At 59.3% G+C, this 21,192-nt stretch overlaps 2 protein-coding genes across 2 annotated transcripts; one reads left to right on the forward strand and one right to left on the reverse strand.

Annotated features, from left to right (window-relative positions):
* Positions 1-65: 65 nt before the first annotated feature.
* Positions 66-5,863, reverse strand: CREB3L3 (cAMP responsive element binding protein 3 like 3). The gene is given in 11 exon segments (XM_054181955.1): positions 66-419; positions 421-739; positions 812-908; positions 1,239-1,323; positions 1,455-1,523; positions 1,644-1,750; positions 1,834-1,965; positions 2,398-2,513; positions 3,018-3,273; positions 3,429-3,553; positions 4,829-5,863. Coding segments are annotated over 11 exon segments (1,584 nt in total). The 5' UTR covers positions 5,085-5,863; the 3' UTR covers positions 66-397.
* A 283-nt stretch (positions 5,864-6,146) lies between these two features.
* Positions 6,147-18,458, forward strand: MAP2K2 (mitogen-activated protein kinase kinase 2). The gene is made up of 11 exons (XM_054182206.1): positions 6,147-6,278; positions 7,808-8,018; positions 9,442-9,588; positions 10,249-10,326; positions 10,777-10,828; positions 10,924-11,048; positions 12,386-12,599; positions 13,486-13,550; positions 14,369-14,430; positions 15,133-15,178; positions 16,474-18,458. The coding sequence occupies exons 1-11, from the start codon at positions 6,193-6,195 to the stop codon at positions 16,582-16,584; spliced, it is 1,197 nt and encodes a 398-aa protein (XP_054038181.1). The 5' UTR covers positions 6,147-6,192; the 3' UTR covers positions 16,585-18,458.
* The last annotated feature ends 2,734 nt before the right edge of the window (positions 18,459-21,192 follow it).

Here is a 21,192-nt window from a genome sequence, read left to right on the forward strand (position 1 = left end):
CTGCATTAAACTAAAGCAGGTGGATTTTTTTTCCAAAATACTTTTTATTTAGAGATTAAAATAAAGCTTAAAAAAAAAAAAAAAAAAAAAAAACCAACCAGTTGCAACATCAATAGCCAGACAGCCCAGGGCTCCTCATTCCCATCCTGAGAGCGACCCTGTGTCCCTTCCACAACTCCTGCTGCACCCAGGGGCCAGGAGTAGCCCCTTCCCTCCCAGTAAGGCCAGTGGGAACCGGTCTCATCGTCCCAGTTCACAGATACAAGCAAAGCCAAGCAGATCCAGCATCTGCCCACCCCTGGAGGCAGATCCTAGAGGGGCCACCCCGAGGGCTCATCCCATAGGGGATGGGGTGCTGAGCCACCCCATTGCATCCCCCGTGGTCCCTGGGTGCTGCTTAGAGCTCCTCAGCCGGCTCCGGGCCTGCTGTGGCCAGCCTTGGTCCAAGCCAGCGATGCCATGCCATGGTGCGGCGCGGTGCTGTCCCCAGACATGGTGTCGGCTTGATCCCCATCCCTGTGGCTCAGCCCCTCCGAGGCAAGCGGCTGCGTGCTGTTACGGGGGGAGACTTTGTCCGGGCGTGAGGTGAATGCGTGGCCACCGAAGGCTTCATGCAGGGTCTCGGGGTCTTCTCCGAGGCGCTCAGACCACAGCGGCTCCAGGGCCTTCTCGTCCCCGGCCTGGGGCTGTGTGTAAGCCACGCGGGAGGCGGCCGCATTGTGCAGGGACCTGGAGAAAACTAATTGCAAAGGAGGGTCAGGGCCCGCTCCAGTGCCCGGAGCTCCCGGCGCAGCCACAGCACAGCCCTCACCTCGCACAGGTCCGAAGTCGCCGTTTGCCTCGGCCCTGCTGGGGGCAAAGGGGCTGATGGAGGGGAAGACAATGAGCGCAAAAGAGAGCAGCAGGACCTGGGGACAGAGAGGGGACGTTACCATGCGCAGTGGTGGAGGGCAGAGACCAGGTTCTGGGACATGGCTCCTCGAGCAGGGGCTGGTGGCAGAACCAGAACTGTGTCCCTGCATCCCTCCCTGTGCAAGTGCCCCTGACAGCGCCTCCATCCATCCTTCCTCCATCCCTCCATCCCTCCATCCATCCTTGAAGCATCTACCCCTGTGCCTTAGCACAAGTCCATCCCTCTGTCTGCCCTTCCGTCCACCCCTGCCAGCACATCTCCGTGGGTCTGAGCCTCCCTCCCTGGAAGCAAGGAGGCTGTGGGGGGGGTCGGGGGCTCCACACACCGCGATGCAGGTTCCCGTCTGCGCTGCTTTGTTGCTTGACTGTACCACGAGGGCCTGGAGCTTCTTCAGCTGCTCCAGGAGGGACCTGGGGACAGCGAGAGCCCGTGAACACCCCCAAATCCCTCCTGCCCCCCAGCAGGTCTGGCCAGGGGGAACAGGGGAGTCCCAGCCCCATCCTACCCCCTCTTGTCCCCATCCTGCCCCGGGAACACCTACGAGTTCTGCTTCTCCAGGTGCAGGACTTTCCTCTGCAGCTCCTGGTTCTGGGCCGTGCAGGCTGACATCCTGGGGGACAGGGAGGGGGGGATGAAGTCAGGGGGGTGTGAAACAGCTGGGGGGGCTGGCAGGGAGCAGCATGCCCACCACTGGCCAGCCGTGCCTGCAGCAGGGGTCTGGGGGCCGTACCGGCTCTCCAGCCCGTCGATATACTCCTTCTTCTTCTTGCGGCTCTCCTGAGCCGACTGCTTGTTCCTGATCTTCCGCCGGATCTTCTTCAGCACCCGCTCCTCATACTGAGGGACACAGGGGGGGTCAGGGCTGCTGGGGCTGGGACCCCCCCCAACTCCGCACCCTCCCCAGGCATGGTGGGACCCACCTTGGTGAGGGGCAGCTGCGTGGGCAGGGACACCCCCTCCTTCGCCAGCAGCTTCTTCTCATCCTCAGTCAGCACCAGCTCCTGGAACTGCCCCTGGCTCTGCCTCAGCAGGGAGCCGGGCACCTGTGGCTGCTGCAGGGCCATCGGTGGGTGACGGCCCTGGGCGGCGGGGTCACCCCACGCCTGACCCCAGGGACCACGGTGGGGACCACAACGACGGGATCATGGTCCAGGAAAGGACAGGGATAGGACCATGGAAAGGGGACAAGTGTGGGGACTGGACAGAGTGGGATGGGGACAGGAATGGGGAGGGGATCATGGTCCAGGAAGGGGCAGGGATGGGGAGAAAAGGGACCGTGATCCAGGGAAGGGGACAAGAACAGGGAGGGATGGGCAAAGGGACAAGGATGGGGATGGGACTGTGCTTCAGGGTGAGGATGGGATGGATTGTGGTCCAGAAAGGACAGGGATGAGGATGAGGATGAAGACAGGGATGGGGTCATGGTCCAGGAAGGGACAAGGTTGGAGACAAGGAGGGATGGGGACACAGAGGCGGGGACTTACAGCATCAGAGCTGCCCGAGAGCAGCAGGTCCTTGACGGTAAGGGTGCAGGATGCGGGTGGAGAGACCACGGGCAGGTCCTGGCTCTCCTCCAGGAAGAAGCCGGGGTGCCACATGTCTGGGTGAGGGGAAAGCAGAGGCTGTCAGCAGTCCTGTGTCCCCCAGTATCCCCAGGGGAGGACCCTCACCCCTGCCATGGCCCCAGAGCTATGGTACCTTGCTGCCACCTACCAGTCCAGTGGCCCTGGACTCTGTCCCCCCAGACTGTCCTTCTGCTCCTGTCCCAGTCCCCCCAGAACACCCGACGCTGCTTAGCCCACCTCAACACCCCCAGTCCCTCCAAACTTCCCTCCTCTTCCAGTCTCCCCCACCAACACCAGTCTGCCCAGTTCACCCCAGTTCCCAAACTCTCCCCATGTCCCTGAGCTCCCCCCACAGTACTCCGTACCTCCCAGTTCTCCCCAGTCTGCCCAGTTCCCTCCAGTCCCCCTAATTTCCTCATTATGCCTGAGAGACCCCAGTTCCCCCATCCCCTCTTAGCTCCCCAGTTGTCCCCAGTCCTCCCCAGTCCCTCCAGTGCCCCCAGCCTGGTCCTTTGACCAGTCTCTCCCTCATGGCTCACCCAGGTCGATGGAGACGTCAGGTTGTGGGACCCTGCCCCCCCCTGGGACAGGAAGAGCTCGGCAGGCGTTGGCATAGGGGTACAGGACCTCGCTGGGACCCCTGTCAAAGCACCTGGGGGGGCTGTCGAGCTGGTCGGAGGGGGGGTCCTCAGAGACCCCACTGTCGCTGGCAGCTGGGGACCAGCTGGGTGAATCTGATACTGAGTCCCCAGAGCCCAGGATGGAGCTGAGGAAGTCCTCATTGTCCTGGACACGCTGTGGGGACACGGGTGCCTGTCACCGTGGGGTTCCCACAGGAGCTGCCCGCGCTGTGGGGTGGTCCCAGCTCTCGGGCAAGGCGTGGGGACAGGGCTGTCCCGCCAGAGCCAGGGATGAGGTGGTGATGGGACCCCTCAGCCTGGGAGACTCACCCCGTCCTCGTGCCAGGTGCCTAGCGGCGTCCCCAGCTCCACACCACGGAGGATCCCGTCCTGGCGGTCGAAGAGGAGGTCCAGCAGGTCGAGGCTGTCGAGGCTGCCCACGCCAGAGGCCATGGCTGCAAGATGGCAAGGTCAGGTCCATAAGCCAGTCCCCGCGATTGCCCCTCAACCTTCCCCCCCCCACCCCCAGCCCCAGGAACACCCCAAATCGGGGTGCACGTCTGGGCACGGGCACATGTGTGCGAGACCATGGGGAGGTGTATCTACACACATGTGCATGCGTGTGACCATGCGGATGCATGCACGAGGCCAGGCTGGCACACGCGTGTGCGGAGCTGCGTGTCCATGCAACCACACGACCGCGCAATGTGCACGTGTGTGCCCATGCAGACATGGGTGCGTGAACACGTGCACACGCATGCGCCAGCACCTGTATGTGAGCACATGTGGGCACATCTGGCAAAGCCCTACCTGCGGGAGGGACAGCACAGGCATGCAGGGACTCAGGGGCACGGCAATGGCACCCCCCCGTCTCCTTCCAGCAGCTGAAACTCCCAAATCCTCTATTTTTTCCCCCAAGAGAACTGCAGAACCAGGGGCTCTCCACAGGCACCAAGCAGCCCCAGCCCCACTGTGCCCCCCAAGTGCAGGAGCGCAATGAGCGCCCAGACCCAAGGGCTGGGTCACCTCCCCCATCCAGCCCTGTCCATGTGCGTGACTGCTCCGGAAGATCAGGTTAATCATTTTGGGTGGCAAGCGGAGGGGGAGGAGACTGCTGCCACCGGCCAGCCCCAAGGAGGGGACTCAGCCCTGCTCTGTCACTGCCACCCCAGGCAGTGCTCGAGACCCCGGGCTTGGAGAAAACCAATGGGCCAACTGACCAGTGGCCCAACTGGCCAATCATCTGACTGACAACCCAACTAACTGACCAGCTGACCAATCAGTTGACCAAGTGACAAACCGGTTGACCAGCCAAAGCAATGTACCAATCAAGAAACAGACCAAATGGTCAACCCTGTTGGCCAACTGACCGACTGACCAAATAACCAACCCACTGGCCAACTGAATGATCAGGCAACTGTCTGTCTGATTGATCGACCAACCCACCACCCAACTACCCAACCCACCACTCAACCCACCACCCAACCCACTTCCCCCAGCCACCCAACCCATCACCCAACTGCCCTTCCCACCCTATTAAAGACAGACTCAAGTGTCCTTCAAGCCAGGTTTGGGGACGGTTGTCATTACCGTGATGTTTGGCTGGCCAACCCAGGCAAGGAGCTTTACTGCACCCTGTCCTTCATCCTCAGCCCTTCCAATGAGCCTTGGTGCCCCTGTGGGACTATCAGGCAGAGGGACCCCGTTGAGCGTTGGCAGCCAGGACATACCTGTGTCAGATCCCACTCCCAAAGACCTGTCCTGTCTTCTCAACCCACTCGGTCGCAGGGCAGCGGGGTAGACACCGAGCCCAGCCGCCACCTCCTCCTCCTCCTCTGTAGTGCCCTGACCCGAGTGGCAAAGTTTAAACTCCAACTGCACAGAAATAACGTCCCTGATTGCAAAATCTCCCATCCCTGATTGGGGACGGCGGTGAGCGATGGCAGGGCCGCCCTGGGGATGGACCCGCTGCGCTCCGTAACTCATTAGCCAAATGTTTTTGTCCTCCTCCGCCAAGCGGGGCAGGAGGGGCCTGGGGCTGGTGAGCGAAGTCCGGGCACCTCTGCTGCCCGTGAACTTTCACCCATTTTTAGGGACGATTTCCCTTTTTTTCAGACGAGTGTATCAGCATTAATCACATTTTATAGGTGTTGAGAACATCCGGGGAATATGTTGACTTGGCACTCTACCACTTACGGTTTCCTCCACAACAAACCTTGGTCCCCTCTGCTCCCTGCGGCCAGGGCTGGCCCGGACACCCAGGTCCTGCTGCCTGCGCCTGCCACCAGGGCTGCCTGCGCCCTCCCAGCCTGTTTCCTCCTGTGGCCGTCTGTGGGGCTGAACTCCCTACGGTTTGTGTTCATCCCTCCCCACCACCCCACGGTGAGGGTGTCAGTCACCCCTGTCACCCTCCAGAAGAGCCTCTCCTCACGGGGTCCCCCAGGGTTTCACCCCCCAGGTCCCCGTCACACAGGGAGGGGACGGGTGAGTAAGGCAGCAGGTGACCGAGGCGTGGCGCGGGGACAAGGCCTCGTCCCGTTATCTGCCGCTCGACGCCCTCTGACCGCTCCCCGGTTTATGGCCCCGTGGTGGAGACGGGAACCCCTGGAACCGAGCAAAGGGCGCCCGCCCGCTTGGCGCCATGGTGTCCCCCGGGGGCTGCTAATTGCCTGGCTTCATTAAGGCCTTCGAGCATCCTCTGGAGCTGCTGCCTGGGTCAGGCGGGAGGGCAGGGCCGGCAGGGGCTGGGGGGCTCCTGCTAATTGCTGGGTCGCTAATTACTGCCAAGGTAATTAGCGCTCGCTCAGTCCCTCAGCTGCCGCCTGCTGCCTCCCCGCACGTCAGGCCTCCCCCACCTCAGGGCCCCGCCGCCATGGCCGAGCCCCCCCCCAGCTCCCCCCCGCGAGTTCTCGCGAGACCCCGCGGCCCCGCCCCCCCGGCCCCGCCCCTCGCGCGCGCCCCCGCGCCGTGCGGCCGCGCCCCCGATAGGCCCCCGCGCGGCCCCGCCCCCGCCCCGGCCCCGCCCCTCGCGCGCGCCCCCCGCGCCGCGCGGCCGCGCCCCCGCTCGGCCCCGCAGGCGCGGCCCGGCCCGGCCATGCCGGCCAAGAGGAAGCCGGTGCTGCCGGCCCTCAACATCGCCCCCAGCGCGGCCGAGGGGCCCAGCCCCGACGGCTCCGCAGAGTGAGTGAGTGGCGGCGGGGCCCGCCCCAGCCTGCGCCGCGAACGGGGGGCGCCGGGCCTGGGGGGGCCGGGCCTGAGGGGTCTAGGGGCACCGGACCGGGCCGGGCCGGGGGGCGCCGGGCCTGGGGGGACCGGGCCGGGCCGGGATAGGCCCGGCACCTGGCCCGGCTGCTGCCGAGGGGCAGGGACCGGGACCGGGACCGGTGGACACCGGGCCTGTGGGGCCAGGGCAGGCCGGGGGGTGCCGGGCCTGGGATTCGGGACAGGCCGGGCACTGGGCCTGGGGGTCCTGCGGGGGCCGGGACAGGCCGGGCACCGGGTTGGGGAGTCCGGGACAGGCCAGACATGGGGCCTGGGGAACCTGGAGGACCCGGGACAGGCCGGGCATCGGACCTGGAGGGTCGGGCACTAGGCGTGAGGGGCTGAACAGGCCAGCCTTCGCGCCTGGGGGCGCCGATATAAGCTGGCACCGGGCCTGGGGGGCAAGGGCAGGATTGTGGGGGCCAAGACAGTCCGGGAACCAGGCCAGGCCGGTGCTGGATGGGCCCAGCCGGGTGTTGTGGGGTGGGTAAAGGGTCGGGGAGCTGGAGCTGGGGACAGGTTGGGGGTTAAAGGGGCTGGGTGGGCTGGGGACAGGTGGGGATGGGATGGGTAGCGAGTGGAGGCTGCTCTGACCCCCAGGTTTGCTGGGGGGTGGCAGAGGAGGCTGAGGGAGGGTCTGGGGGCAGCTGAGGCCTGGGGTGTGTGGGGACCAAGCCTGGGCACGTAGGCTGGGGCTGGGCTTGGGCGGGGAGGATTTGAGGGGGGAGGATTTGGGGTAGTAGTTGGGGCTGGGTGGGCAGGATGCGTGGGGTGGTGGAGAGGGGGACGTGGCAGTGCTGGGGGAAGGCAGAGCATCGCATGGGGATGCTGGGTGGAAGGGGGCCCTACAAAACCATTGCCCTGAGTGGGGGGGAGATAAGGGGGTGGGCAGCAAATGGGAGAGAGCAGCTGGAGCCCGTGCAGGCGATGGGAGCTGGGCAGCAGGTGCTGGGGGAGCACAGACACCCCTTTGTGCTCGGTGGGGTGGGGAGGGGGGTGTCTAACAGAGCAGGGGGTTGCTGGACCCTTCTCGTGTTTCGCAGTGAAACACAAGCTTGGCTTCCTGTGTCGGGAGAGGGTGCTGGTGCTGCCATTCTCTCTGGGCTGAGCTGTGCTGCCTCTTTAAGAGTTGAAGGATTTTCCCTACTCCTTGGCTTTCCCAAAACAGCTGACTGCACTAAAGCTCCTCTCCAGAGGAGATGTTAGTGTTGGGCAGACATTGCACCATGGGTCTCACTGTCTGTGTGTCCCTGTCAGTGCTGGAGCTGAGCCCTGCCTCTCTCCAGAGCTTTGCTTTGGTCTCGTTGCTATATCAGGGGCTGAGTATGTGTCAGACAACACTCTTCAGTTATTTCCCTCTGCTTCCCTAAAAAAAAACCTAACTCTTTCTCTGGTGCTGCCCTCGCAGTCTCCTGACTGTCCCTCCCGTCTCCTCTTCCCCTCTCCAGGGCAAACCTTGTGGACCTTCAGAAGAAGCTGGAGGAACTGGAGCTGGATGAGCAGCAGAAGAAGCGCCTGGAAGCTTTCCTCACACAGAAAGCCAAAGTTGGCGAGCTGAAGGACGATGACTTTGAGAGGATCTCCGAACTGGGGGCTGGCAACGGCGGTGTGGTCACCAAAGTGCAGCACAAACCCTCAGGGCTTGTTATGGCACGGAAGGTAATGGGAGGAGTGGGCTGTGGCATCATGCTGGAAGGGGTCCGGCACTTGCCCTGGCTCTGGGAGAGCCGGCTTCGGTTGGGATCTCTTTGCAGTGACCCATCTGCACCCTACCTGCCTTGCCAGGGTCAGGACCAAGGTCTTGGCTGCCCCCAGACAGGTTTAGGTGGAGCCTCTCCTACTTCATCTCTGAGCTGCTCTGCCTGTCTCCGAGTCCTCCCCTGGGAGAGGCTGCGCTCTCTGCAGCAGGTCCCTGTGCACCTTGTGTGAAAACATAAGTTTATTCTTTTTTTCCAGTGAAGCTGGTTTTAATGAACTCTGCTAAACTGCATAGAAGCAGATCTCTTGAGGCTCCCAGGTCGTGGCTAATGAGGACTGGAAAGGGCAGGCGGAGGGATGGGTTTGGCACACGCACCTTCCTCGCCACCTACTTAACAGATCCCCAAGGTAGTGCCAAGCAGCCGTGACAGTGGTTCCCCTCAGACGTGGGTTTATGGGCGACGTCTTCTACTGTGGTGCCCTATAGCAGAAAACTAGAGATGCTTCGCCTGCCTGTTCGGAAAGGCAGTGCTCGGTGAGAACAGCGCGGCTGCTTGTCTGGAGGACAGCTTCCTGGAAAGTCTCTGGTCTCACCTGCTGTTGGGATGGTTTAGTGGATCTCGTGAGCTAATCTGCTTCTCTGGGTGGCTTCACACAGAGTTGAGCTCTCAGAGTCTTCCAGGGCGTTTGATTTGGGAGTGTTGGGTATCAGTGGGTGGTTTTGAGATTGTTGGGAGCTCTGTGTTCACAAACTGAAGCGAAGGCCAGCTGTGGCGTCGGACAGCACGGCTGTCCTTCCTGCAGAGACTGGCCTTCCTAGGTCTGCGGGAAGGACAGACGTCCCCGGGGTTGGGTGTCCTAGAGCTTACGGTAACAGTGTCTTTTTTTTTTTTCTGACCTGCCATGATATTTCCTAGCCTCTGGCTCCCCTACCCACAGCTGTGTTAACTGACTACGTGGAGCCCAAGGAATAAAGCAATTGCTCTTTCATGTGCATAATCTTCATGGGTTTCTTTTTTTTACTTTCTGTGGTTTCCTTGATATCGGAGCACCTTTTCTTACAACACCTACGGAGCTTGTGAAAATGTTCCCATCTGCTGAGTCAGATCAGCATCAAACTTCTGACTTGTCTTTCCGCTCCGTGTCCTGTGTGATCTCCGCGTGTTGCATGGCCAGCAGTTGCTTCAGTCGCTAACAGGCTGCCCGGGGCCCTACCTCTCCCTTTATCCCTGTTAGTCTGCAAATGGTCAAAAGTCTATGCCCAAGCAGAGCTTCCCTTGAAGATGTTTTGTTTTTATTGTTTCTAACACTCAGGACTTGCTCACCTGGTTCCTCTAAGTTTTTCCAGCTGTTACACCTTGAATATTTCTTTCTTTCTTGGCAGCTGATTCATTTAGAAATCAAGCCGGCCATCAGGAATCAGATTATCCGAGAGCTGCAGGTGCTGCATGAGTGTAATTCCCCATATATCGTGGGTTTCTATGGAGCCTTCTACAGCGACGGAGAGATCTCCATCTGCATGGAGCACATGGTGAGTCCCCGTTCCTCCTCTGCAAACTGCTGCTCCCGGGACTGTTCCAAATCGCATCTCCCTGAGATTTGAAATTGCAGGTGAAAGAGGTTGGTGCTGGCGGCTGCCATGGCGCCTTGCTCTGGCTGCAGTGAGGCCACTGTGCTCCTGGTAGGAGCCGCACGTCCTGCTTAGGCATCGAAATGACAGACAGATCGACTTTTTGGAAAGCGGAAGCAGAGGTTTGGGGGTTGGCCAAACGGAAATGTTGTAAACCTGCCGCCCTACGGAGCTCGCTGTGAAGCACAGTGTGCGCTTTCTGTTGTCTCTGGCAGAGAACAGTGTTGTCGCTTCTCCGGATCAGCGCTGACCGTATCATCTTCGCATTTACCACTAGGGGAAAGGAAGCTAAGAACTACTAGCAAGACGTAGAGCTGATAGAAGATAGCATTAAAATAGTTTTCAGCAAGAAGCTTGAGCTCTGATCACCAGATACAATTCTTTATTTTTTTTTTTCTGCCATAAAAGGAGTGTGCTTGATGCTGAGACGTTGCAGGCAGCCGAGCGGGGATGCTGTGTACTGCTCACATACTGCATGCCCTCCCTGGACATGCTTTCCTGTACAGCCAGCTGCTCTGTTTTCCTGCCGGAGATTGGTCATTTCGATGTTCTTTATTTTAGGATGGCGGTTCTTTGGATCAAGTCTTGAAAGAAGCCAAAAGAATTCCTGAGGAGATCTTGGGGAAAGTCAGTATAGCGGTGAGTTACGGCGGCTCTCCGGGATTCCAGAAAGGATTTGCTGGGCACGGTTTGGGAATAATGCTTGTGTTGCCTTAGGAAGCTTTCTTCGTTTCCCCGTACATGTTTTCCTAGCCTGACCTAGGGCAACAGGCAGTGGTGTGTGCAAGCGGGGAGGGGGAAGGCGTATTCCCAACCACTCTCTGTAGCTCTGACCCCTTGTGTTGCACCAAGGTTGGTGTTGGCCTCTCCTGGAGAGGGTTTGGGAGAAGCTTTTTCGGGCAGTAAACCCGAGACCTGTGGTTGACTTGATGATAAATTGCAAACTCTGAAACACATGGACACTACGGGGCAGCTTTCCTCGCCAGGCTGCGGGGTGGCGGCACACAGAGTTTATGCAACGTGTCCTGCCAAAGGGAAGGCACTTCCCTCCCCAGCCCTGATCTCATCCTGTCCTTGGTTTCCTTCTAGGTTCTGAGAGGCTTGGCGTATCTGAGAGAGAAGCACCAAATCATGCACAGAGGTGAGAGGAGGAACCTAAAAATAACTGCCTGTGGTACAAGAGCCCTGTATTTTACCTAGAGTCGTGTTTACGCTCTTCTCTCTTGCTGTTATCAGATGTGAAGCCTTCTAACATCCTGGTTAATTCTCGAGGAGAGATTAAGCTGTGTGATTTTGGGGTCAGCGGTCAACTCATTGACTCCATGGCAAACTCTTTTGTAGGAACTCGGTCCTACATGTCTGTAAGTTCCTTTCAACTTTTCATTGGGGTTTTTTTAGAATTTGGGTTCAACTCGGCTCTTACAGAATCAGTGTAGTGTCCCATTTGCTCACGGTTTTGCTGTGTGTTTCCATCCTCACCCGGACCACCCTGTTCCTGGCTCACATCAGGGGTGAGCCCAGTGCTTCGAGGCACTATCCGGCGCTGGAGGATGCAGAGGTGTCTGTTCCTCTCGAGGAGTTGGGTGCCCTGTTGGCTCCAGCCTGTGCCCGGCTGGCAATGGTGCATGTGGAAGTGCAGACTTTTATAGAAAGGCATTTCGGATCCTATGAATACTTCCATATTTTATTTTGGAGAGTGTTTGTGGGTTCAAAAACATCTTCTCTTTCTGTATGCAAAATTCTGTCCAAGAAACAGTGCGGAGGGGGCACGGATGCTGATACAGGCACCTCCTCTGCTGCTTTGACTGTGTGCACTTGCTGGCAAAAAGGGCATAAAACCAGTCTAGCGGAGGCTAAGGGGAAACTGAAGCCAGGTGAGAGTCAGCCAGGCAGCGTGAACTGCAGGAAGAGCTGATTGTGCCTCTCCTCTAAATGAAAGACATAATCGGCCTTAGCTCAACTGCAGATAATATGGTGTCGGTGACAATAAAATGACCCCTGGCTGGCTCCGGGTCCCCAGGTCCTGCCGGCTGAAAGGCAGAGGGGAGGTGGGGGCTCTTCTCCCTGCACCGTGCGCGGTCGTGGCTGGGAGCGAGCGGTGGGTTATTAGGGAAGCCGTCGGACTACGCTCCTGTGCTTGGGTCTGAGCTGCACTCGTATTTTGGGAATGGTTACTCAAGTACAGTTATAGTTAGACAGTGGCTATTAAAGTAACATCTCCTCCATGCTCAGCCACTGGGTACAGCTGACTTAAGGCTGCCAGTATGGATGACTTGCATTTGATTATTATTTTTTTTTTCTTTTTTATTTCAATGGTAAAGGCCTAGAGTGGGTTTTCTGCTCCTCAAATTCCTCTTGGATATTAACAGGAATGACCAGGAAAAAAGAATCTAATTAATAAATTTAGTTCATTAGCTCTCGGCATACAGGGAAATAGATTCCTCCTGTGTACTCTGGACTCCTAAGTATAAGCAGCTGTAAATGCTGCTCAACGGTGGCTGTTGATTAGATGCATGGAAGTGCTTTATGTTTGCACATGACGCCTTTGGGACAGTCCTTTCCCTGGAAGGGTGGAGAGCAGAGCTGCAGAGACCGTCAGGATATCGCGTCTCGCCTATTTAATTTCAGCGCATGATATTTATGACTTTGCATATTGATATTCTGCGTCGACGTGTGTTTCTGTGCTCTTTCCTTCCAGCCCGAGCGGTTGCAGGGCACCCACTACTCGGTCCAGTCCGACATTTGGAGCATGGGTCTGTCGTTAGTGGAGCTGTCTATCGGAAGGTACCCAATCCCCCCGCCAGACTCCAAGGAACTGGAAGCAATATTTGGCCGTCCTGTGGTGGACGGGGCGGAGGGAGAGTCTCACAGCATCTCGCCGCGGGCCAGGCCCCCAGGACGCCCCGTCAGTGGTAGGGGCTGTCGTATGCATTGGAAACAACACGCAGAGGTGGGGGAGAAGGGGTCGGGTTTTGTTTGGTGTAGCTGGGTTAGCCAAAGGCCGCTTTGGATGAGGTTGTGGCGGGGAGGTGAGTGTTTTTAGGGAGGCCTCTCTCTGCAGAGCAGATGGGACCGTGACAATGTTCCATCAGAATCCACTCTACCGTGGAGGTTTGTAATTCCTAACGAGTGCAGGCGGGAGTCTGGTCTTGCGCGGGGAGGCGATGAGATTGCTCTCAGGATGCCAACCAGGGCCTATTATGGCTTTGAAGAGCTCAGTTTAGCCTTGAGATCCTGCTGCGTCCCACAAGAAGGCTCAGGCCATGCAGCAAAGCCCTCCGTGCTGGGCACGGCACAGGCTTTTGGGATGTGGACCCCTTGGAGGAGATGCTTTGAGGGACTCTGTCACAGCCCGTGTTGCTTCTCGGGCTCTGCCCGTGCTCCCAAAAGATTTCTTTCAAGCTAGGGGCAACTTTTTGGGAAAAACTTTGCTGGGAGCTCTCATAGACGTACTGGCATGGAGGTTTGAAGGAGGCTCCGCTTGAGCCATTTGGTTGGAAGCAGAAGGCTGTAGAAGCACTGCCAGCCTGCCACGGCAGATGGCCTGGTGCTCTCCAAATGCTCCAAGCTAGGAAATAAATCTGGACTATAGGCACAGGGAAAGAAATCCGAAACTTCGGAATGCTTTTTGGTTTTCTCTTCCTTGGGTTTTTTTTAACCGCGAGTCAGTTCCCAGGTGGGTTGCCTCTGCCTCTCCCGGCAAAAGTCCTGCGGCACACATGCTGCTCACACAAAATGAGGCCCTTCGCTGTCCCCGAACACCCTCTCACCACTCTTTTTGTCATCTTAACCACGCAGGCCATGGGATGGACAACCGGCCTGCCATGGCCATCTTTGAACTGCTGGATTATATAGTTAATGAGGTGGGTATTGCTTTACTGTCGGCTCTGCTGGGGCTTCCCTGAGGTACCGCGGTGCCGTGTCCACTCTGAGTCAGGGTGGGCTCCAAAACCTTTGCTTGAACGGGGGGTTTTGGATAGCGAGCCCCTCTGAGCTGCAGGCGTCCTTTCCTTCTCCCCTGTTCCCATCTCTCTGTACCACAAAGGTGTCTCTGGTTGTGGAATAAAGCTCTGCAGGGGGAAGTTCATAATACCCTTGAAAGAGGGGAGCTCTTGGCTGTAATAACCTGCTCCTTCTCCAGCCGGCAGTTTCAAACGTGCTCCTCCCTAGATCAGCAAAGGATGAACGCCGAGGTCATGCATGTTTTCTGGGATGAAGCCCTCTGAATGAGGGTGACCTAAAATCCCAGGTTGAAATGTCCTACCAGACTTGCAAAGTAGGGTCCATCCCACCAGCAAGTGGAAAGAGCAGCTTCCCCTTTCAAGGTGAGAGGAGTTGACCCCCAACTATTGTTTCTGGAATGGCTTCGTCCGCTGTAGGCGTTGCCAGAGCTGGGATTTGCGAGGCTGGATCCAGAATTGTGACGCTGCAATTTCTGTCTCCCGGCTTTGGCAGGCATTCGGTGTGGGGTCCCCCCAGCTGGGCATCGTGCTGGGGCGGCCGTTTGCTGCCAGGGTGAGAAATGGCAGGGAGCACGTCCCTGGTGGGGAAGGGCAGCGAGGAGGAGGATGGCTGTAGAGCGCAGCTTTTCTGCAGCTCATTAAAGGCTATAGGTAAAACTCTGCTTTTTGACTCATTTTTGACACGGTGATGCAAAAAACCCTTCTCCTTTTCTCTGCAGCCACCTCCCAAGCTGCCGAATGGAGTTTTCACGCAAGATTTCCAGGAGTTTGTAAATAAATGGTAAGGATTTCATCTTACGGCTGCAGGTGGAGGCCTGTATGTGCTCCCCCACAGCTCTGCAGGCGGCAGCTCCACCCAGAATATTCAGCGTAACGCAATGTTCTCCGTGCTCCGGAGGTGATCTCTCCCTGGCTGCAGCGGGATTCAGCATTGTGCTGGGAACTCCTGCCTTGGGAAGGGTTGGAATAAAGGCAGTTTATTTGCGGTGATGCTTAGCAGTATCCCAGCACCTTCTAAATATGAGCCTGGCGGGGGGATGGTGAAGCAGATTGCTGGGGCTGTGAGTCACCCCACAGCCTTGCAGGCACCAGGCGTTCACCATCGACTTCCCGACCTTCCAATGCGGTGCGGGGGGACACCTGAGGATGCTGCCGCAGCCCCCATTAAATCACAGAGATTGGATGTTATAAAAAAAAAAAAAAAAAATCACTAATCCCTGCCAAGCACTAGGTCCTTTTCTCCATTTGCAGGGCACAGTTCACCCACACGATCTAGAAGAGATGGATCCTGCAGCTCTCCCTGGGAGCCGGGCTGTTGGAGACTGCGTTTTCTGAGCCGTTTCCATCCTGCTGGGCTCCTGGGGAAAGCAGCCGGGAGGCCGAGTGGCTTTGGGTGAAGCTGGAGACCTCTCCAGCTGGATAATCGGTTTCCCACAAGAAATGTCTCAGCCTTGGTTTTGCTCTCTTGTTCTTCTCATTTCAGCTTAATTAAAAATCCAGCAGAACGGGCAGATCTGAAGATGCTGATGGTAAGTGGGGGAGAGCAATTTTCTTTCTGCAGTGGGGTGGCACCAGATCTGCTGTCCCGTCCCGTCTCTCCGTGCTTCCCTTGGTCAAAAGGCTGGAAACTCCCAGGCTGAACTTAAGATGAGCCAAATTGAGCCTGGGAGAGGGAGTGACTCACCTTTGATTCAAAGGCAGTGATGGTATCTGGCCCGTGCGGAGCCCGGGATGGGAACCACCCGCCTGTCCCGTGTCTGCGGAGGTGCCTGGGACCTCCTGAGCTGGGCCGATAAATATGAATATATGGGACGAATATGAGCCGGCAACGGGCACTGGCAGCCCAGAAACTCGCTGCATCCCAGCAGCACGGCCAGAGGAGGCCCTGGAGATACTGGGAGGGCTGGAGCCCCTCTGCTGTGGGGACAGGCTGAGAGAGCTGGGGGGGTTCAGCCTGGGGAAGAGAAGGCTCCGGGGAGACCTTAGAGCTCCTGCCAGTCCCTAAAGGGGCTCCAGGAAAGCTGGGGAGGGACTCTGGAGCAGGGAGGGGAGCCATGGGACGAGGGGGAAGGGTTTTACACTGGAAGAGGGGAGATTTAGATGAGATCTTGGGAAGAAATTGTTTGCTGTGAGGGCGGTGAGCCCCTGGCCCAGGCTGCCCAGAGAAGCTGTGGCTGCCCCATCCCTGGAGGGGTTCAAGGCCAGGTTGGCCGGGGCTTGGAGCAAACCTGGGCTGGTGGGAGGTGTCCCTGCCCAGGGCAGGGGGTGGCACTGGGTGGCCTTTAAGGTCCCTTCCCACCCAAACCATTCCGTGAGCCCAGTTTAACCATGTCGACCTCAGCATTGTGCTGAGCCCCTGAGCTACATCTGGGTGCTCCCACGTAGCCCTTGCGAAGGAGGTGGCCTGTGTCCTTGTGCCCCCATGCCCTTGTGGGAAGGTCATCCTGTCCTTCTCCGTTCCCTTCTGCCCCCGGGGGAGAGGGGTTTGCTGGCCAGGGGCGAGCGGGGACCCCGGGGAGTGCAGGAGCTGCAGCACCTTGCTCTGCCTGCCCCCAGGGAGCTGCGTTTGGGTCAGGCAGGGGCCGCACAGGCTCCGCTCTCCTTTCAGTCTTCCTTCCCATGCCAGTGTCGACTACATGGATTAAAATCCCAGCCACAGGCCTCCAAGGTACAAATAACTTCTCCAAAATCTTCTTGAGCAACCTGAGCTGTCATACCAGGGTCTTCTCTTCTCTCCGGGGTCTCGCCCACGGCACAGGGCTGGATTTTGGGAGCCGGGGAGCAGCCAGCAATGCTCCTAACCCTGTTTTCCCTTGGCTTCCAGAGTCACACCTTCATCAAGCGCTCGGAAGTGGAGGAGGTGGATTTCGCCGGCTGGCTCTGCAAAACGCTGCGGTTGAACCAGCCCAGCACGCCCACCCGCGCTGCCATGTGAGGGCCGAGCCCCCCCCCGCCTGCCCGGTGCCAGCACATCTGCCTCCGTCACCGCGTCCCCTCCCTCGGTCAATGACGGTTCCCCCGGCCCCAGCTCGCCTCCCGTCCCAGCGGCAAAGCACCGTCCCCTCGGAAGCGTCTCTCTCGGCCGCCCCTCCCAGCCGAAGCGGGGTTGGTTTCTTTTGATGTGGGGGTGTTCCAGGCCTCTGCTCCAGCTCTGGAGCTCCTGACACTTGGGAAATGTGGTGCTGCTTAGGTTAATTTTTCTCTTTTTTTTTTTTTTTTTTTTGGTTTGGTGTTTTTGGAAACATGTTCACTTGGGTTAAGAAAAAAAAAAAAAAGAAAGAAAGAAAATAATCGTGTGTGTGTGTGTGTGCACGCTTGCGCGTGTGTGTGAGATGGTGGCAGGGGATGGGGACGAGCAGGCGCTTCCCCCCCTCCCTGGTTTTCACGTGGAAATCGGTGGCACCGGGAATGGAGAAACCCTGTCCGGGGTGTCCCCAAACAGCGTCACCGTCCCGCTGGGGACGAGGCGGGCACGCTGCGGGGTGATTTATGGCTGAGCTGGAGAAGACCGTGGCCCTGAGCTCTCTCCCAGCCTGGGGGTGGCGGGGTGGGGGAGAGGAGAGATTTGTATTTTCTTTGGGTTTGTTTGTTTTTAACGGTTGGTTTAAAGCCTGTCCTTGTCACGCAGGGGGGGATTTGGGGAAGGGTCTTGATGAGGCGAGCGCAGGGCGAGGAGTGGGAGGGGACTGGGGGGGAGCTGCGTGGCTGCCGGGGACCAGGGCCCCGTGGCTGTCACCTTTAGGTGACGGAGAGCACGGTTTTCCTTCCAGCCCGGAGAGGCGGGTTGTCCATGATGGCCGTGGGTCCCTCTCCTGACCCCACCGTCTCCTGGGGGTCTGGGGAGGGTGAAAGTGCCCCCCAGGCTCTGGGTTTTCCCCGCTCTGGCTGCCTCTCGCCCATCCCATGAGTGGCCGAGGCCACCGTGGCTGCAGCAGAGCCCTGGGGGGTCCCCCGTTGGACCCCCCCCCCCCCCCCCCCTTGGCCGGGAGGTGCTCGGTGCTGCAGGGAGGGGATGAACCCACTCGGGGAGACCCGCGTTGTCCCAAGGTCACCGTGGCCGATGGTCCCTCCCTGTCACCTCCCTTCCTGCCCGGGAAGGACCCTGCGAACCCCCCCGGGGGCCGCATCCTGGCTGGATCTGTCCCCAACCCCACTGGCCGTGCTGTGGGGGTGGCAGGTCCCCGCTGTCACCTCATTTGCCACCATATTTTCGGGTGTCTCACTCCCCTGCACTGCCATCCCCAAGCCCTCCAGGGGGACATTTTTGGGTGCGTTTTCCTTCTTTTTCAGGCTAGTTTTTTGCCCCTTTGGGCTGGCGGCTGATGTCCCCTCTGCCTGTGCTGGAGTCCCACTGTGCCGGCCCCCCCCCCAGCCCCCAGAAGCAAGCGTTGTGACTTGGTAACCCCCCAAACCCCTCGTCCCCCCATCCCTTCCCCAGCGAAGGCGCTGCCCTGCTCGGGGATAAACTCCGGGGGCTGCAGTGTGTGTGTCTGTGTCCCCCCACCAACAAAAGGCAAACCCGGGGGGATGATCCCAGATTTGGGGAGGGGGTGTGTCCAGGACAAGGCACCCCGGGGGTGCTCGTTGTTAGGGGGTTTGACTATTAATTTAAATGGGAGATGGGGAATGGGGACAATTCCTAAGGATTTAGGGTATTTTCAGTTGGTTTTGGTGCTGGGTTTTGGAGGAGGAGCAGGAAAAAGTGTCGAGCATTTTGTTGGTGCAATTATCGATATTATTTTTTTTTTTTAATACTCAATATTTTCATCATGGAAAAAAATTAAATAAATAAACGGCACTTTACATTTACAGCTTTTTTTTTTTTTTTTTTTCTTTTTCCCCCTCTTCTTGGTTGTGCCGCAGGTGGCTTTAACCCCTGCGGAGCTGGAATCCCGGCGTATCCTGGCTCCCTGGACGGGAGCGATGTCACCGACGGTGCTTGGGGACACGGTCGTGCCGGTGGCTCTGCCCATCGGCTGCATCCCGTGGAAGCAGGCGATACGGGAATTATCCAGCTCCAGATGCGGGGTCTGAGGACAGTGCAGTGCCTTAAAAATCCTGCCCCCGGGGGGAAGCCGGGATCGCCTCCCAAATGTTTGGGGTGAAATATTTATGGCTTTTCAATATTTGGGGTGAAAAGAAGCAGGGGGAGGTGGGGGCTGGGAGAGGGGGAGCTGCCCCGGGGCAGCGCTGGCGAAATCGAAATCACAATTGAAAAATAACTGGATTTTGCAGAATTTTTGTGCCATTAGAGAGCTCGGGGGGGGGGGGATGACTGGGTGCCCCTCCTGGTACTGTGCCCCCCCCATGGGGTGCCTGATGTGAAGCTCCTGCGGTGGCACATTGCTGGGGGGGAGAGGGTCCCGGTTTGCATCTCCTGGTGCTGTGGGGTCCCCCCCCAGGCCGTCCTGCAGAGACCGGGAGAAACTCACTCCACTCATGGAGCTGCGGCAGGTGTCGGTGAGGTTGGGCTGGGAATCTTGCGGGGGGGGAAGGGGTCCTGGGGGGGGGTGTCCCTGGGTTGGGTGTCAGCACAGTGGGGGTTTTGGGGGCACAGGGAGGAAGGGGTGGGGGCTGGAGGAAGGGGCACCCCCAACCTCGTGTCTGTTGTGGGACGGGATGGGGGGGTGTTTGGAGTCCTGCCCCCCCCCCCCCCCCCCCCCCCAACATCCCATATCCCTGTTGCGGGTGTTTTTGGGGTGGTTTTGGGGTGGGGAGGGGTTTTGGGGAATGAGGGGGGCTGCGCTGGGGCCTGATCTTAGTGCGGGGGGGGCTCCGGGCGTGCCCCCGGCTGCAGCAGGGGAAAACGAAAGCAGCTGCGGAGCGTGCAGCCGCCAGCGCGTGGCAGGGCCCGGCTGGGGGGGCGGCCCCCCCCTGCACCCTACCCTGCCTCGCCCCCCACCCACACGTGGGGTTGGGGCCCGGGGCCCCCCCCATCCTCACTCACAGCCAGGTTTCTCCCATCCTGCCTCAGTTTCCCCACCTGCAGAATGGGGTTAGTGATACTGATACACACCACACGCACCCTCCCCCCCAGAATCCCCCCCATCTCCCCCCAGGCTCCCACCAGCTGGGGGGAGGTGAGGACGGGGGGGGTGAAGCCCTTGGTCCCCCAGTGAGGAGCTGATGGGGTTATTTAAGGAAAAAAAAGGGGGGAAAATGGAGAAATTCAGGGATGGTGGTCTGCAGGGCTGGAGCAGAGACCCCCTGGGAGCCCCAGGGTGTCTGTTGGTCAAAGCTTTTCCTTTCCTTTCTCTTCCTTTAATAAATTTTTTAAAAAATTATTATTAATTCAAAATCTTCCTTAAAGCCTTGCCGCCCCACAGCAGCCGGTGTTCCACGCGGATGAGCCTGGCAACCTGCAGGAAACGGGCCTTAGGGAGCCGTTCACTCTGGAGCGGAATGGTGGGTATCGACAAGGGACCTGTCGCGGGTGGGGGCTGCTGGTTGTGTCCCCACCTCCCTGCTGCAGGCCTGGAGGTGGCGGCTCCGGAGGGTTTGTCCTGTCCCCTGTCCCCGCTGGGCTGGCTCCCAGCCCACCGCTGACCTTGGGCAGAGCTGCTCAGTGTCCCCTTCCCAGCGGGGGGGGGGGGAGCAGGGGACAGAGGGGGGTACTGAGGGACGTGGGGAGGGGGTGATATGGGGGGGGTGTGTGACATAGGGTGATGGGAGGTCTGGGCGCACAGAGGGGTGCCCTGTGGGGTGACACAGGGGCGTGACAGGGAGGTGCCCTATGGGGTGACACACAGGGGGGTGATGCAGGGATGTGACACATGTCGGGGGGGGTGACACTAGTGGGTCTGGGGGCATTGGGAGGTGCCCTGTGGGGTGACATGGGGGAGAAGTGACATGGAGGTGCCCCTATGGGGTGACACAGGGGGGTCTGGGGGTTCAGGGAGGTCCCCTGGGGGGTGACACAAGTGGGTCTGGGGGTGTGAGGAGGTGCCCTATGGGGTGACACACAGGGGGGTGACATGGAGGGGGCAGGGAGGCCACCCGTGGGGTGACATGAGTAGGTCTGAGGGTGCGGGAAGTTGCCCTGTGGGGTGACACAGGTGGGTCTGGGGTCACAGGGAGGTGCCGCATGGGGTGGCACAGGTGGGGGGGTGACACAGGTGGGTCTGGGGCGGTGGGGAGGTGCCCCATGGGGTGACATGGGGGGTCTGGGGGTTCAGGGAGGTCCCCCATGGGGTGACATGAGTGGGTCTGGAAGCGTGGGGAGGTGCCCCATGGGGTGACACGTCGGGGGGGTGACGCAGGTGGGTCAGGGTGTGCGAGGAGGTGCCCCATGGGGGGGCACGTGTGTGTGCATGTGACACGGGGGTGCCCTGGGGGGTGACACGGGTGGGGCTGGGGGCGCAGGGAAGTGCCTTTATAGGGTGACATGCCGGGGGAGGGGGGGGGGGGGGGGAAGGAAGAGACACGAGTGGGTCTGGGGGCGCGGGGAGCTGCCCCGTGGCGGGGGCACGTGTGTGCGGGGGGGGTGACACGGCGGTGCCCCACGGCGTGACAGGCGGGTAGCCGCGGCGGTGACACGCGCTCC

This window comes from Rissa tridactyla, chromosome 22 (assembly GCF_028500815.1).
Source record: "Rissa tridactyla isolate bRisTri1 chromosome 22, bRisTri1.patW.cur.20221130, whole genome shotgun sequence".
Lineage (NCBI taxonomy): Eukaryota > Metazoa > Chordata > Aves > Charadriiformes > Laridae > Rissa > Rissa tridactyla.

Excerpts from the sequence above, each read along its gene's own strand:
- MAP2K2 (XM_054182206.1), top strand. The coding sequence starts at position 6,193 with ATGCCGGCCAAGAGGAAGCCGGTGCTGCCGGCCCTCAACATCGCCCCC. Across the intron at positions 8,019-9,441 it reads GGCTTGTTATGGCACGGAAG|CTGATTCATTTAGAAATCAA; the intron begins GTAATGGGAGGA and ends CTTTCTTGGCAG. Across the intron at positions 11,049-12,385 it reads GAACTCGGTCCTACATGTCT|CCCGAGCGGTTGCAGGGCAC; the intron begins GTAAGTTCCTTT and ends CTTTCCTTCCAG.